At 42.1% G+C, this 17,953-nt stretch overlaps 1 protein-coding gene across 4 annotated transcripts in view; it reads left to right on the top strand.

The window, feature by feature from the left end:
• Positions 1 to 1,536: 1,536 nt before the first annotated feature.
• ELOVL6 (ELOVL fatty acid elongase 6) overlaps positions 1,537 to 17,953 on the top strand; it is a 176,954-nt gene continuing 160,537 nt past the window's right edge. The window contains exons 1-2 of one of the 4 annotated variants that reach the window (XM_049885543.1): positions 1,537 to 1,686; positions 2,165 to 2,285. In XM_049885543.1, coding sequence (XP_049741500.1) covers positions 2,197 to 2,285 — 89 coding nt within the window. In that variant the 5' untranslated portion in view covers positions 1,537 to 1,686; positions 2,165 to 2,196. Of the gene's footprint in view, positions 1,687 to 1,810; positions 2,009 to 2,122; positions 2,286 to 17,953 lie in introns of those variants that run through there. The other 3 variants (XM_049885546.1, XM_049885541.1, XM_049885542.1) reach the window with 3 other exon arrangements.

Consider the following 17,953-nt stretch of genomic DNA (forward strand, 5'->3'; position numbering starts at 1 on the left):
TTAACAAGAAACATAGTAACTAAATGAGCATTTCCGATACTACTGTGAAACTGAGGTGATGACTAGTAAGAATACTGAATTTAGAAATGAAAGCCTTTTAAGAGAAAAGTAGGACTCATACTTCCAACACTCAGTAAACCATTTGCTCAATTTTCTTATTCTTGATTCCTTTCTCACTTCCCTCCCTTCTTTCAATGATTTGATCATTCATTCACTTTACAAATATTTATTGATTGTTCACAGGCCCAGGCACTGTGCTAAATCCTTATCTCTTCTGGGACCACACCCACCTTCCAGTCCAGTCCTTCCAAGCGCTTTGGCCTGGGCCTGCAAATTCACTCAGACTTGTATGACAGGCCCCTTAAAGAGATGAGTACAGACCATACATGGAATCTTGGGATTGTCAGTTTATAAATTAATTTTCAATCATCAACCAGTCTAGTCCTTTATTTTATGTAATATTGTACTGGAGTTTGTTTTTTTTTTTTAACGCTTCTTTATTATGTCTTTCTCCCTTACAGATGTGCTTCTCCCAGTTCCCACTCTTCAGTGGATTTGAGACAAGGATTTTTCTTCCCTGTCCTAATGTTGTTGTTGGGTGCCCTGGAGTTGGTTTCAACTCCTGGTAACCCTATATGTACAACAGAAGGAAACACTGCCAGGTCCTGCACCACCCTCACAATGGTGTTATGCTTGACCCCATTGTTGCAGCTACTGTGTCAATCCATCTCATTGAGGGTCTTCCTCTTTTCCACTGACCCTTTACTTTACCAAGCACGATATCCTTCTCCAGGGACTGATCCCTCCTGATAACATGTCCAAAGTATGTGAGACAGTCTCGCCATCCTTGCCACCTACTTTTTAAAGTATAGGTTCCTTGTTTGGTTGTTTTTTTTTTTTTTTTAAGTTTACAAACAAACTAATAGATTAAATTATTAGATGCCTCCTTGTCCCATACCGCATATTTCTTAACTTTTGGAGGGGGCGGGAATGGGTGGAGGGATAAACAAACAGAAAATACTTTTCCACTCTGGGGAAAAAAAAAAGAGGGTCCTGTTTGGAAGCTGAGGTTAAATCGTGGACAAGGTTGCTGTAAGGCTAGGGGGCTCAATAGGGGATCAACATTGCATTTAACCCTCTCCTCAAACATTATTTTGTTCCACCTCCACAGACAATAAATAAAAGGAGATTACTCACGCATACAAATAAAGTTTTTGCATTGGACCAGTTGGTCCAGTTCTACTATCTGCTAACTCCCCTCCCCCCTCTTTGTTTCGGTTCCATTAACTCTCCCCCCTCACCTTACAAAAACCTTCCTGACCCCTCTCCCGGCGCTTTCTCCCTCTACCAGCCAGTAGCAGGTCTTGACTTTCCACTATCCTCATCGTCTTTTTTTTTTTTTTTTCATTGTCAGCGTTCCCAGTCCGCAGGTAAGGAGCGCAGGTTAGCGTGAGTCAAAGCCAGATCTCAGGGAAGAGAGTGGAGGTGGGGGCCGGGAGGGGACAGTGGGGGCGTGGAAAGTAGGAAATGCGTTCTCGGCAAATTTGCCCAAAGTTCTCTTGCGATAGAGCTGGCAGCTTTTACTATTTCCCAATCGCCTACTCTCCAAGCCGCGGTCCGCACGCCTGCAGGCTGTGCCCCGCAAGCTGAAACTTCATTCAAAGGCAGAGCGAGGCGGCCCACGAGGTTGGGACTGGGGGGTGTAGATGATCTCTAGACCACTTCCTCCCTCCCCGCGTCCCTCCTTCCCTCCCCCCCAGCCTCCTTCTTGTAAACAAAATTGCCCCCCTGGGCAGGAGAGGTCGCGCTGGTGCTAGTTTTCCCTCTCAAAGGGTTAATTTCTCCAGTCGCATGAGGGGGAGGAGATTTCCCTCTAGACGAGTAAAAGGGGTGATGGACAAACGTGCGGGCACTAAGACCGCAAGGCATTCATTTCCTCCTACCGTGGATGCAGACGCCGGGAGGAGGAGAGCCCCAGACCGAGGAGAAGAAGCGAACCGAGGCACAGGCAATGCTCAACCCTGGATGTAGCTGAGGAAGGCTGGGAGAGAGAACGGCCGCCTGAGACCGAGCGGCGAGGGGAAGACGAGGGGGGGTGGGTGGGAGAAGCAGACAGGCGAACCCTCGAAATCAAGCGCTTTACAGATTATTTTATTTTGTGTAGAGAACACGTAGCGACTCCGAAGATCAGCCCCAATGAACATGTCAGTGTTGACTTTACAAGAATATGAATTCGAAAAGCAGTTCAACGAGAATGAAGCCATCCAATGGATGCAAGAAAACTGGTAGGTGATGCTTTCGCGTGATACTGTTCCCGGGAGCCCTGCGCGTCTTTTTGGTGTGCTTTAATGTCGGTATTCCTTCTCTGGGCGTGAATGGAGCGATGAATCGGCGAGCAGCGCGAGCCGATACCTAAGTTCCTGGGTCCCTGGGGTGCAGTAGATCCTGGGGCTTCAGGAAGCGTGCGGGTCTGTGGGTGTCCCTGTGTGAACCGCCGCCACACATGCATTTTTAATATAGCTTATATAACATAGAACGTATGTGTGCATAGAGTGCGACAGGGAAGGCGAGAGAGATGCGACAGTCCAGATTTCCTACCTGGGCTAAACCTCGTTTTCATCTGGATTTGGATTTTCTTGCTCGGCCTCCCAACAGCCGAGTGTGAAAGGCAGCGGAGGGAGGATCTGGTCTCCGGCTCCCTTAACCCTCTCCAGCCCACCGCCCTCGACTCTTGTCCTCGCCCTCTCCCCATCCCTTGTGTCCTTCCTTTCTCCTTGCAGCTCTCCTACTTCACTGCCCTCCTCTCTCTGCCACTCCCCAGCTCGATTCCTCCATTCTCGGACCCCTTTCCGGTTTTAGAAAGAGACCGGGGGACGGGGGGAAAAGGAAGGGACGATGAAAGCCGTAATAAAAATGAATGAAACCGAGCGAGTAGAGCCACGCCATTATTAAGTTTCTGTTTCACGGTAACGCCTTTAGACTCACACACTTCTAATTCAGTGGGAAGCTGCTGATTGGATTTGAAGCACATTAAAAAAAAGAAAAAGAAAAAACCTCGGTCCGCAGAGTCCTCTTCCCCAGAAAAAGTTCTCATCAGGGAAAGCATCTTTCCTGTTTACTGGATTCCCTCTGCCAATCCTTTTGAAAATCTTTGTGTGGGAGGCGATCCGGTGTCACCTTGCAATATTTAACATGGGAGTGTGTGCTTGTCTCGCTTCTTCCTTGTAGATAGAGCTGTGGCAGAAACATTCCCTTTCCCCGCACTCCCTGGACTGGCTGGTTCAGTAAAAGGCAAACCCAACGCACCCAGGAGCTGAGCAGTGGCCGTCAGTCCCGGGGTTGGGGGACTCGACAGGAGGGTCTGGCCGAGGGGGTGCCAGAGCGCCGGGCATTACACGCACGGCGTGCGCCAGCGCGCGGCGCCCGGGTGCCCTCAAGACCTGCTTTCCCTCCCCTTTCTCATCAATGGGGGAACCCGAGACGCCGGCGCGCGGTAGGCTAAGGCGAGCTGATGCTTTAGGAGGGGGTGTCGCGCCCGGAGCCGGGAGGTTCAACTTCCTCTCCTCCCGCCTTCTGCAGCCAGCCAGAAGCCTCAGAAGCACGGCCGCGGCTCCCGCCTCCCGGCCGCTACCTCCGGCAGGCCGACCCGGGCCCGCTGGCGATTTGTGGCTGCAGCTGGGCTGAGCCCGCCTCCTGCGCTGCGCACGCCGCCTGGGGCCCGGCCTGCTTGTGGGCGGGCGCGGAGAACACGGCGCGTTCATCCTGGCGGCGGCGTGGCCGGGAACGCGGCGGGGCGGTGGCGGCTGATGGTTGTGTCCGGCCAGAGCCGGAGGCTAAAGAGGACGCGAGCCGCTCAGGAGGACCGGAAAGTGCGGCAGGCCTCCGGGATGAGGGGCCGAGTCCCCTCCCCGGAGCAAGTCCGCAGCTCAGGCCGCCCCTGCCGATAGCTCCGATTGTGGGTCCGTAGGTGGTAGTGTACCGCGAAGCTTGATCCCAAAGGAGACTAAACATTGAGGGCCGCTGGCACTTCGGGAAACCTCCATGGGTCTTACTACAAATGCGCTTCCTCCTGCTGCGTAGAGGGTCGCACTAAAGGCGGGGAGGGGATGGTAGCCCAAGCCAGCCGGCCCCGGTTGCCGCCAGACGTGCCAGCCGTGGGGCCGGGTCTTCTCTACAGGTGTTTGACACATCCTGCCGCCACACAGCTTCCTTCTTTCCCCGTCCCTTCCTTCCCCCAGAGCCCTGTGTGCTCTGCGTTTTCTAACGTCCTCTATGTCTCCAGCTTGCTGCTCCCTGGTTGAACCTGCCTTTCCGGAGTCGACTTCCTCTAGCTGGGAGGACTGAGGCCCACTCAGTGTTCCCTCGCACTGCTGCGGTCCATACCGCCTCTTATTTACTTGTGTTTTCTCTGAGGCCACTTTCTGTGCCTTCCAGGTACTGTTTCCCGCCTTCTTCCCAACATTCATTCAACAAATACTCACTGAGCCAGACAGGGCCTAGCTTTCAAGGGACTGAAAATGGCAAAAATGTGTCAATTTATCTTTTCTTGTTGAGCTTACTACTGTTTTCCTCCGAGCTCTTTATACCTTTCTTCTGGCAATGTTTTTTTCTTGGCTTTTATTTATATAGATGAATACTTGCATACATGTTTCTGTCTTCTACCAGATCAGCTCTTTAGAGGCAAATTTCTTGCCTCATTCCACTTTTGGTTCCTCACAACACCCAGCAGAGTACCTTGTACATAACAGGTGCTTGAGAAAGTGCTTGTCCAGTGAGTTAAAATGGTGATTGGTTCCCACTTTATTGCCAGTAAATAAAAAAAAAAAAAAAAAATTTTTTTCTTTATTGCCAGTACTACCTGTTAATACCTGAAGCTGAACATACTTGGCCTCCCCTTCGTTTTGAATACTGTTTCTTAGTTATTAGGGTTTTCCCCAGCTTCTTTTCCCTTTGTTGACTTAATTTTCTTCTTCCTGGCTTGCATATTGCTATAAAAGAACCCTGCTGGCTGTTACCCCTTGCTTGCAGCTTTTCCTGAACCTAATTGTTCTGTTTTTTTCTCTTATTCCAGCATCCTGGGGCCCCAATTTTATAACCTCCCCCAAACAAAAAACAACCCAGTAGCCTAAAAGCCTTGAACCAGATATGTAAGAAAATGAACGTTTTCTTTTAATTATTTTTGTTAACAGAAGACAGCTCCATAACCGTGGCTTAGACCTTAACTCTTAGGAAGGAAAGTTTAGTAAACCACATCTTTTCCATAGACACATTACTTAAAAAAAAAAGTCTAGAGGAAAATAAAAGCCATTATTGTGAATCTTCTACTCTGCCTTTTGGGATTTATTTGCAGCTGTCCTTAAAAACCTTAGAGGTAGCCTCAAACAAAACTTGTTAATTTTGAGAATTTTAACTTGCCTCTTAAAAATGAGCTCCGTTGGCTTTTGAAGAACCGTGAGGAAGGCCAGGAGAGATGTTTTGCCAGTATACTGTTAGTGCTAACTATCATCATTTAAAAGGACTTAAAGGTACTTTATTAAACAAACCCTATAATCCGTATTCATTACCTTAGCAAATATTAATGGAATGGAGCCCCGTTTTTGGAGTGGGGTTGGAATGAGGCATGTTTATCAAGTTCTTTGCCGTTTTAATGAATGATAACCTTGTATTCATACTGGCTTAGACATGAAGTAAATACTATAGACCTTTTTTACTTTCCTAACAAATTCTTTCATATATAATAGAAGAGCAATTGAAATACAAAGTAATAAATATATCCCCTGGGAGAATAATAGCCTTATTTTGAAACTACATGTCAAGTTAAAAATACCCAGGATAATATCACCAGGTGAGAGTTCATATCCTGAGGGAGAAGAAAATGTCTGCTTTTCGCTCCAGAGGGCTTTGAGTTCCAGTTTTACCTGGAAAAGCCCTTGTGATTTGACAACATTGAGAATAGAGATGTTTTGTTCTTTTATGACATGTCTGGCCTTTACTTGTTATTCTCACTAATAGTTGACTTAGTTTGTAAGTGCTGCTAGCAAGGGAGCAGAATTGCTTAGTGATTGGTAAGTTGACATAAAATTCATTGAGTGAGAAGGGAAGCTGGGCTCTGCCTTCTCTTTCAGCAGCCTGCCAGGTTTGTGTTAACAGCAGTGGATGCTAGTTGCTCCAGTTGTAATTGTCTGGCCAATGATGATTATCTTCTGATGTCGGCTGACAGGGTATTCACCAATAGGAAACCAGGAGGCCTGTGCTGACTGCTGTAACATTATGTATGTGAGGTGACGTCATTAAAGGGCTTGCCTAGAACCTCATGAAACCCTCCCCCGCTCCTCTGGCATGTTCCACACATCTAGCCTTTCAATGCTTTGTATCTTCTGACTTTTTTTCCTCCCTCTGTGGAGATGGATATAAGGATTTTATTTTTATAATTTTTCTTCTATATTACATGGTCAGTAAGATAGTGTAAGAATTTTTAGAATTAAATACGGTCTGGCTGAGGAAACCTTTTTATTCACAAACTTATTTTTTACTAAGAAAAAAGTTAAAGAATCATTTTTTGAGAATTATACATTCATATTTTCTTTTTTATATGTGAAGTTTAGAAAATAACAAGGTTTAGAAAGTAATATTTCAATATTAAAAAGCAATATAAACCCATATTAGTATTTTACTGAAAATATAACTATCTTCATTAAACTTTTAAAATGCAGGCAGGGTATTAGGACATTGTTTTTCCCTTAGCTACAGTTGCTTCGCATTGATCCCTGAAATCCTGGCGACCTTCTGCATGTATTTGTGAGAAAGATGGCTGAGAAATAGTACAATCTAGTTATGGAGCAGAAAAGGCCACAGAGTTTCATTTAATCGATGACATTACAGCAAATACAAATTTGGCCAGCTGTCTAGGAAAATACTATGGCCACACTGTACTCATTATGTTGCTTGTCACTAATTTAGGAGACTTACAGGTCATATTAACCTTAGGATCAAAAAGTCCTAAGTGTGAGAAACATAATACGGCATTCAATAAACTTTAGAAAGCACCATAATATAGGCATAATATGCTCTAGGTTAAGAATGAAAAGACTGAGAAAATGTACAGAGAAAAATAACGTGATCTATGTTATAATTCTAGAATGTAATGAAATGTGTGGGAACTTTGGTTTGAATATTCATGTATCTTTTAAAAAACAATGAGTATTCATACAATCTTTGGTTATTTAGGATTCCCAAGGAAGAAAACCAGATCAGTGCAAATTATTTTGTGGTTATATTATCCACTTGTATATTTAAATTAGTTATAAATCATATACTGTGGCAGCATTTTCGCATTCTGCTTTTTGTTAAATCAGAAGTTAAATTTCAAGGTTGGAGAATCTTTTTTTTTTTTTTTTTATTGTGCTTTAAAGGAAAGTTTACACATCAGGTCAGTCTCATACAAAAATTTACATACACCTTGCTATACACTCCTAATTGCTCTCCCTCTGATGAGATAGCACAGTACTTCCCTCCCCTCTTTCTCCTCATGTATGTTTGGGTAGCTTCTGGACACGTCTGCCCTCTCATCTCCCCTCCAGACGGGCGATGCCAACATAGCCTCATGTGCCTACTTGATCCAAGAAACTTGTTCTTCACCAGCCTCATTTTCCATTCCCTATTCCAGTCCAATCCCTGTCTGAGGAGTTGGCTTTGAGAATGATTCCTGCCCTGGGGGAACAGAAGTCTGGGGTCTGTGGCCTCCGGGGTTCCTCTAGTCCCAGGTCTTTTTACGAGATTTTGGGGGTCTGCATCAAGGTTAGAGAATCTTGCTTGTTGTTCTTGATGTGAGATGATAAGTCTGAAGGTGTCAGAGTCACACTGAATTTCATTCCAAAGTCGGTCCACTCCAGATACAACAGTTGCTTCGCATACTTCCTTCAAAGAAGAAGCATCTTTCAACTTTAGGCAGTTGAGGGGGATGGTAGCTTAGAAATACATAAAACCATAAAAACCAAACCCTTTGCCGTCTGGTCGATTCTGACTCATAACGACCCTATAGGACAGTAGAACTGCCCCACACAGTTTCTAAGGCTGTAATCTTTATGGAAGCAGATTGCCATATCTTTCTCCTGGTGAGCAGCTGGTAGGTTTGAACTACCAGCCTTTTGGTTAACAGCTGAGTGCTTAACTACTGTGCTACCAGGGCTCCTTAGAAATAAAAAAAAATAGAGGGCACAAAATAACTGCCTCATCAGCCTTTAGCCAGCGAAGTAAAATGAAGGAATGTGACATTATTGAGGCAGTTCTAGAAGTCAGCTTCGCTTCAGTGATCTGGATATTTGAGCTCTGAGTATTTTCTGAGACAATTATCCAAAAAATTGTCTTGATTTTTCATTATGGATATAGGTGACCAGAGCTGTTCTTTATTAATAAAAACCAGACATCAGTACACAAAATTTGCCTCAGCTCTCTACCTGTGCTCAGTACCTTTATCCACCCCTAGGAGTCCCCAGAAGGAGCCCTAGTGGCGAAATGGTTAAACACTTGGCTGCTAACCGAAAGAATGCAGTTCAAATCACCCAGTGGCTCCAAGGGAGAAAGACCTGGCGATCTGCCTCTGTAAAGATCACAGCCTAGAAAACCCTAGGTATCACTTTTACTCTGTCACATGGGGTCGCTATGAGTCGGAAAGCCGATCCACTGCCCACAATAGCAACAACAAGGAGTCCCTGGGTGGTGCAAACGGTTCAGGGCTTCACTAGGAACCAAAAGGTTGGCGGTTCAAAGCTACCCAGATTGCTTTGGAAGAAAGGCCTAGCCTTGAAAGTCACAGCCTTGAAAACCCTGTGGAGTGAAATTCTGGTCTGCTCATATGGGGTTACCATGAGTCAAAATCTACTCCAAGGCAACTGGTTGGTTTGTTTTGTACCAGGTCCTAGCTTCAAATCAGCCTGCTGCCATTTGCTTTCTACTTACTTTTGTTTGGCGAGCACAGTCATTTTACCTAGAGAAGTTACCTGTACTGCAGATCTTAATTCTGTTGGTAATCCTAGGAAGTCTGAATGGAAATGTAACATGGCTTTATTGAAATTTTAAGGCTCATAATTTCACTGCTTTATCTGTACTCTGATTATTGTTTGTATGTGTATTTATGAGCAGGTACAAATGTGTAATGTCCAAAATAAGAATTTGTAATTTAAATTTGTTACCCAAGAATCATCCTAAGGCATCAAACCAAACCCATTGCCTTCGAGTCAATTCCGACTCATAGCGACCCAATAGGAAAGAGTAGAACTACCCATAGGGTTTTCCAAGGAGCGACTGGTGCATTTGAACTGCCAGCCTTTTTGATTAGCAGCTGTAGCTTTTTCCTAAAGCACAGTGCCATGTAAGTAATCTTAAATTCAAACTTCCGTGTTTATTGCAACTCATTTGTATATTGAGGATTCGTGGTTTTTAAGTTGTTCTTTATTCCTAGTGTATTGGAATCACCAGTACTTTCAGGATGGCTTTTGTTAAGTGACCCACTGAACTTTTTTTGAAATTTAACTTTAAGCCTGCCTTTCAAAAAGATGGACAAGTGAAAAAGATTTACACTTACCTTTTGTGTGATATCTTTTAGTGTGATAATCACTCATTTATCCTTCTAATGCTTTTTTTTTTAATTTATTTATTGTGCATGAGGTGAAAGTTTACAAATCAAGTCAGTCTCATACAAAAAGCCATACGCACCCTGCTGTGCACTCCCAGCTGCTCTCCCCTTAATGAGACAGCACATTCCTCCTCTCCACCCTGTATTCCCCGCGTCCATTCAACCAGCTTCTGTCCCCCTTTTCCTTCTCATCTTGACACCAGCCGGGAATCACCCACACAGTCTCCTGTGCCTACTTGAGCCATGAAGTTCACTCCTCACCAGCATTATTGTCTATCTTATAGTCCAGGCCAATGCCTGTCTGTAGAGTTGGTTTCAGGAATGGTTCCAATCTTGGGCTATCAAAGGGCCTGGGGACCTAATGCTTTTATTCTATGTCCTTCAGAGATGCATATTTTAATTTTCTGAAGTTTTTATAGAAAGGGTTTCTAATTGCAATACGATAAGGAAAGTATCATTGACATAATGTATTTGGGGGAGGGGGATCCCTACTATCTTTTATCAGATTTTTGATCACATATTTTAAGTGAAATACGTATAATCCCATTTTCTTAGAGATGAACTTCAGATATTTTAGCACAGTCCTTAATTTCTTGGAACTACTATTTTTAAATGATCCTTTGAATTTTGAGACTGAATTATCGGCCTGACATTTTGCAAGGGCTTAAAAAAAAAAAAAAAAATTTTTTTTTTTTTTTTTAAGTGAACTGTTGTTATTAGCCTCTGACACATGCACAATGGAACGAAACACTGTCCGGTCCTGCCTTGTTCCTGTGATCAGTTGCAAATCAGACTGGTGTGATCGAACTGTATGATACATAGGATTTTTACTGGTTGATTTTTGGAAATAGATCACCAGGCCTTTCTTCCTAGTCCAGCTTAGTCTGAAAAATCTTCAGAAAACTTTTCAGCATCATAGCCACAGACAAGCCACCACTTACAGATGGGAGGTGGCTGCACATGAGGCCCATTGGCTGGGAATTGGACCCAGCTCTCCTACGTTGAAGGCAGAGGTTCTACCACCAAACCACCAATGCCTCACCTGACAAAGGGTGGTGTTGTTGCTGGGTGCCATCAAGTTAATTTTCGACTCATAGAGGCCCCATGTGATGGAGTAGAACTGCCCTATAGGGTTCTCTTAGCTGTAATCTTTACCCAAGCAAATCGCCAGATCTTTCTCGCACAGGGCCACTGGGTTGGTTCAAAACCAACCCAGTTAACAGCCCAGTTAACGGAGTGGTTAACCATTGCGGTGCCAGGGCTCCATTAACAAATTATAACACAGGGTGAATGAGAAAAGGATAGCTCCTCAGACTGGCCCAGGAGAATAGGACTATACAACAGAAGTATTCAGAAAAAAGAAAATAAATAAATAAATAAGAATTGACAGATTATTTGACAGGTTGAGAATGTTAAAAAATAGTGCCGATAAATTTAGAATAGAGTTGTTGACATATTAGGGAGATGTTCCTTTAAAGCTGTGGAAGTAGAAAATAAGGCATACATATATTGATCCAGGATAAAACAAACCTTTACAATGAAAGAAAGTAATCATGCTATATTATTAATGAATATTATTAATTCCTTAGTGGTCAATATGTACATCTTTAGAATAGTTTAATACCAACTATTTATTTAACTAAATAATTGAAGTAATACTTCGTAGAGTATGTAGAGGAAGTCAGAGGTTTAAAGATAGTATACTTGAAAAACAAACAACAGCATAAACATTTTCTAGAAATACGGGATCAATTCATCAAATTAACTACTTAACTTTTCTCTTAATGGACAGTATACTAAATAGTTCTAAGATCATCAAAAGTTCAGTGAAAATGCATGGTAAATATATATGTACACACACAAACATACATATGTAAAGAGTGGCTTTTTTAAAAAATGAAAACTGATATTTCATTAAGGATCATTTCTTGTCTATTTTTTGCTATTAGATTATCCTGCTGAGTTAAAGATACTCCTCTAAAATGTGCTGTAAAACTACCCCATAGGGTTTCCAAGGAATAGCTGGTGGATTCAAACTGCTGACCTTTTTTGGTAGCAGCTGAGCTCTTAACCACTGCGCCACCAGGGCTCATACAGGGATTAGAAGAGGAAAATGAGTTCCAGGCCTGACCGAGACCTGAATGGGCAGGACCACCAGGCCTTAATCATCCCTGTATTTGAATATGGAGTGTGACAATCAATAAAACAATGAAAACTTGCTAGCACTGTAAGCACATAAAGTACCTATAATTTTTGTTTTTGTACATTTTATTGTGCTTTAGGTGAAAGTTTACAGTGCAAATTAGTTTTCCAATCAATAATTCAGGCACAAATTGTTCATTGACATTGGGTGCAATCTCTACAACGTGTGAGCACGCTCCCCATTTCCTCCCTGGGTTCCTTGTTTCCATTCATCCGGTTTCCCTGTTGCTCCCTGCCTTCTCATCTTTGGTTTTGGGCAAAAGTTGCCCTTTTGGTCTAATGTGGTTGATTGTAAGGAGCACGTTCTTCATTGTTTATTTTGTAGGCTCGTCTATGATTTGGCTGAAAGGAGACTTTTGGAAGTGTCTTCACTTTCAAGTTAGTAGGTTGTCTTAGGGAATAATCTAAGGGGTTCCTCCAGTCTCGATCAGACCAGTATGTTTGGTTTTTTGTTTTTAATTTGAACTTTGTTCATTTTTTACCTGTTCTAACCAGGACCTTCCATTGTGGTTAGAGTGGTCAGTTGTAGTAGCTGGGCACTATCTAGTTCTTCTGGTCTCAGGTTAGAGGAGGCTGTGGTTCATGTGGGCCATTAGTCCTTTGGACTAATTGCTTCCTTGAGTCTTCATTTTTCTTCATTCTTCTTTTCTTGAGGAGGGAAGAGACCAATAGATGCTTCTTAGATGGCCACTCACAAGCTTTTAAGACCCGAGATGCTATTCCCCAGACTAGGATGTAGAATATTATCTTAATGAACTGTGTTTTGCCAATTGACCTAGATGTCCCCTGAGACTTATGGTCCTTAGCCTCCAAGCCCAGTAGTTTAGTCCCGATGTCTAAGAGCACACACCTCCTATGTGCTCTTATATGTATGAGTATACATGCAGCATTTACAAATACATATGCAGAAATATCCACAGTCACATCTATATATGCAAGCAGGTGTACTCCCATACAACCCCCACACCTATTTAGCATACATACTTGCCTATGTATCTACTCACGAATTATTGTTGATTATTATTGTTGTTGCAAGATTGTATATGTTCACCATTTGCCAGCATAATTACAAAAAAAACACCTATTTGCATTGCTGGGCATAATGAATGTTAAACTGTGTAGAAAAATAATCATGAAGAATTATTATTTTCTGAATATCACTTGGGTGGAGCCCTGATGGTACAGTAGTTAAGCGCTCAGCTGCTAACTGAAAAGTCACAGTTTGAACACACCAGCCGTTCTGTAGGAGAGAGAGATGGCAGTCTGCTTCCATAGAGATTTACAGCCTTGGAAAGCCTATGGGGCAGCTCTTATCAACACTTTTATAATTGCAGAAAGTCAAGTCACCTTTAAGGATGCTTCTGTCATAAAATATTTACAATTTCATCTAAAACAAACCCATGACACAACAGATTTGCGAATTTTCTTTTAAAGCTTTGGCCTAGAAAATGTTTTTTGTCTGCCTTTCTGTGATATTAATATCATACACTCAGCTTGGTTCTGTATTCTGGGAGCTTCTTTTCGTTGCAGCTGAAAAATCCACCCAGTGCTGCCTGCCTTCAAGCCAGGTTCTCCTAGGGGCAGATTTTAGTAGCTACTGGTAAACGGCCTCCCCTTGTTGACTGAAAAGAAAAGAAAAGAAAAAAAAAAATGTGTGGGTTGGGGATATCCCTGTTTTTGGAGATCACCTGGGACAATATGAAGAATTAAGGAGTACTTTTTTTTTTAGCTTTGTTTTATAGATTTAAATTCCCTTCCTAAGTCTGAAGAAATATTAAAAAGAAATGAAAACATTTAAAAATGTGAAGATGCAAGAAAGAAAACACTCTTAATTTGCTCTTGTGAATTTATCTGTGCCTGTTCTTTCCTAATGAGCTATTTGTTTACACTTGGAATATATTAAGGATATTAGCCTTTTGTTCAGGGCATCTAGTTGCAAACAATCTCTTCTCCATGACGATTTTCTGTCACCTCTGATATGCCAGCTTTCCATGGTTGGGAGCAGATCTAGCCACTAATTTAGGATATGAAATGGAAATGTGTCTTACATCATCATCTAAATCGATAGAAAGAACTTCGTTATCTTTACAAATAGCCTGTAGGTCAGTAGCTTCAGGGAGGAAGGGAGAGAGAAAAGAAGGTAGGCTGTTGGCTGGGTTTATCTTGTTCATTGTGGGCAGAGAGGGATTAGTCTCTCTGACTTTCTAATGTATTCTTGGACTCCACTATCAATTGAATTTGTTTTTCAGTTTTTCATAAGTATAGTGATGAGTATTCACTATGGTATTGTGTGTGGTGGTTAGGCCCGTGGTCTCAGGAGCCAGTGTGGTTAGGTTCAAATCCTGATTTCACCACACAGGAACTGAGTGACCTTTGGGCATTTTAATACACCCTCTATGCATCGCTTCCCTCATCGCTATACTGGAGATAATGATAGTAATAGTATCGGGCCTGGTGGTTGCGAGGATTAAACAAATTAATGACACGTTCAGCCCTTAGAACAATGCCTAGCGCATATACAATTTTATTGTATCGTTATTGTTGTCTGAGGAGTCCCTGGGTGATGGAAGCAGTTAACGTGCTAGACTGCTAACCAAAAGGTTAGAGGCTCAAGTCCACCCAGAGGCACCTCAAAAGAAAAGACTGACGATCTACTTCCAAAAAGTCAGTGCTTGAAAACCCTATGGACCACAGTTCTACTGTGACACACATGGAGTCGCCGTGAGTTGGAATTGACTCGACAGAAACTGTTTTTTTGTCAGTTTGTTTGCTTTTTATTTTCTGAACCATAGACTCAGTGGGATAAAGAGGGAAAAGGGAAGCTGTATGGGGATCATAATTAAATTCTTGAGGTAACCCAAAATGGCTGTGCAGTCAGCCCTCCAGAGACCAGATAAAGACCCTCACTATGTAGGAGCAGGTAACCTTGGGTGGCTCGCTTGGTTAAGCTAGGCTTGACTATTAACTAAAAGGTTGGCAGTTTGAACCCACCCAGAGGTGCCAGTATATCTGATTCCGAAAGATCACGACCTTGAAAACTTTATGGAACAGTTCTATTCTGCACACATGGCATCACCACAAGTTGAAATCAACTCGATGGCAACTAATAACAACAACATGTAGGGCCACTAGCAAGGTATGTCCTGAGGCAAAAAGAAAAAGTATGGTACCTCTTCTGCCTTAAAAAAACCTATAATCTACTTTGAAAGATTCCGGCAAGAGAAAACATTTTTGTTAATATAAACATGGTTTATTTCAACATGGGGGCCAGCTCTACTCTGAACATTTGGAAACATTTTTAGAAGCTAGCTTTCTCTTCATTTACACATAGCAAACAGTGTGAAGTGTAGGCACTCCTGGTAAGAGACACTGATTATTAATTTATTTCCTAAAAAACACCTGAGATTATCTCATTTAGGAATTTATTCAGCAAAAGTGTGATAGTCTATATGTTATACACATTAAAGATAAAATTATTCTCTTTCAATCAGGAAATCACAGTGACTCAGATTTTGGGGTTATGAGCTTGCAAGTACAGTCGTCCTTCAGTATCCATGGGGATTGGTTCCAGGACCCCCGAGGATACCAAAATCTGAGGATGCTCAAGTCCTGTATATAAAATGGCATCGTATTTGCATGTAACCTATGCACATTCTCCTGTATACTTTAAAACATCTCCAGATTACTTATAATACCTAATACAATGTAACTGCTATGTAAATAGTTGTTGCATCACAACTGAAGACTTGGTCGGCAAAGTAGCCTTTTTCTTCTATGAGTTTCTTGAGCTGTCTGGGAACGTTGATGCTGCCTTGGCATTGATGCAGAATCCCCCATAATCTTGAAGTTCTTGAGGTTGTAGTGCCTTACATAGCCAGCCATCCACGCCTTACTAGCCTTAAACTCCTTCCTCTTGCTCTCCTCAACCCCCGCACACTTAGCCTTTGAGGGATTGCTTTGACCACTTTATTGCTTTGTAGAAGCCATTTTTTCACAGAAACAACGGGCACACACAACACAAGTAGCAAACAAACACATCTTAAGGTGAGCCGTGCTCAAATGAACATGAGGGAGACTGAGGATCTGTAAAATGGAGGACGGCTACAGCAGGGTATGCTTACACATCGCTTCATCTGTGTGATTCAGCAAAGTAGTTGGCATGTATGGCAAATTCCAGTTTTTGCTTTTTGGAACTTTTGTTTTCCAAGTATTTTCTATCTGTGGTTGGTTGAATCCACTGATGCAGAACCCCTGGATACGGAGGGACAACTGTATGTGCTTCAAGTAAATCTTTGGACATTGTTCAGAGATTTTTTATTTCAATGAAAGAAGCATGGCGGTTTCATTTTTTGGTGAAGTAATATGAGACTTTCACACATCAGTTTTTTCTTATATGCTTGAATTGTGGTAAACCTTTGGTGGATAAACCTTTTAAGGACAGTGCTTTCTTCTAGTCCTTTCATTCACAAGACAGGGAAATCCACTAGGGGACTTCTACATGCTCATTCATTCTCCTGGTTCCCCATCTAAGCCTGAGGTTGATGCACGGTGGTTAAGGATTTGTCTGGTAACCAGAAGGTCAGTGGTTCGAATCCATCAGCCACTCCTTGGAAACTCTATGGGGCAGTTCTACTCTGTCATATACAGTCACTATGAGTTGGAATAGACTGCAATGGGTTTGGGTTTTTTTGTTGTTGTCATGGTTGTGGTTGAACAGGTAAAGCACGCTTGGCTTATTACAGTTTTATAACTGGCCTCCGAAACATAAATGAACTGGTCCACTGGGGTGCCTGTCAATTGCAGAGTAATTCACTTTTCTCACTAGGCAGCATAGATACTTGGAATGTGTAGTTTTAATTGCAGTTTTGTCTATTAGAAAATTAATGACCCAGAGATCTGGAAAATGAAGCAGTTTTAAATTTCGTTGAGGCCAAATTTAAGAAGCACCCATTTGTCAGAGCAGTAATGTGTTTTTTCTTTTTGTTGTCTGGTAGGCAGTAATTCTCATGAAGCTGTAGAAAATTTATGCTCTTGTGTGTCTCAAAGGAGTGCTACAGTTGGTACTGACAAAGAAAGTAAGAGAAAATTAAGAGCTCAAAGAATGTTATGATGCTTAATTAGAAAAAAAATAAATGCCTTTATGGAGTTTTGTAAAGGAGTTCTCTTCAACCTTTTTGCTCACATTGCCGTAAAAGGATTTTGAAAAACTATGTGCTACTTCCCATATTTACAATTTTTCATCGTAAGTGGAAATTTGTTTTTTAATTTTATAAAATGGGTGAAGATGGGGATTGACTAATGACAGTAAATATTTCATTATATGATGATAAGAGATTTATCTACTTTATTGAAAATATAGAATGAATCTGAAATAAATCACATAATATTTTTATCCATGGCTTTATTCAACTGGGTAGTTCCAAAAAAGCATTCTACTTATATTTCAAAGAATCAACAGCACTAACCTATATTGTTTCTGCTTGTCCTACATTCAGAACATCCCAACAGGAGCCAAATTCACTGTTGACGGAAACATGTATAAGGCAGAGAAGAGACAAAATTCTGTAGGTTTAAAGAGGCTTAATTTACCATTAAAGAAGACTTCCCTTAAGCCAGCACCTTTAAACTTTCCCTCTGTGAGGTTTTTTCAGATTATCTGTCTAAGAGGTTTTCTTCAAACAGAGCATGCACCATAGTCAGATTTTGGTTGTATCTGTCTTTTGTAAAATGAGAGACCATTTACTGTAAGCACAGCCATGTTTTCAGGAAGTTTTAGAAAAGTGTACATATGGGATGTTAAGGATATGGAAGTCAATTTCTTTAAAGCTATCTGTATATAGATACTCCTTGGGAAGTTTTTACCTATACTCAGGAATGTGTGTGTGAAGATCCCTGGAGTTAAGTGAGTGTGACGGTGGGGTTTGAGAGTGCACCCTGGTGAATGCAGAGGGTCAGTGAGAAGGGGGAAAAAGGAAGATTACCGTTCTGTCTCACATCATTGTTCATTTTCATATTGTTTTGAGGCTACAAGGAAAAAGATGGATAGGGCATCAAGTGTCTTAAAAATAAGTTTTCTTGACTGCAGAGAAGGTTATTGATGGAAAGCATTTGGAAAGT

This window comes from Elephas maximus, chromosome 5 (genome assembly GCF_024166365.1).
Source record: "Elephas maximus indicus isolate mEleMax1 chromosome 5, mEleMax1 primary haplotype, whole genome shotgun sequence".
NCBI classification, from domain to species: Eukaryota; Metazoa; Chordata; class Mammalia; order Proboscidea; family Elephantidae; genus Elephas; species Elephas maximus.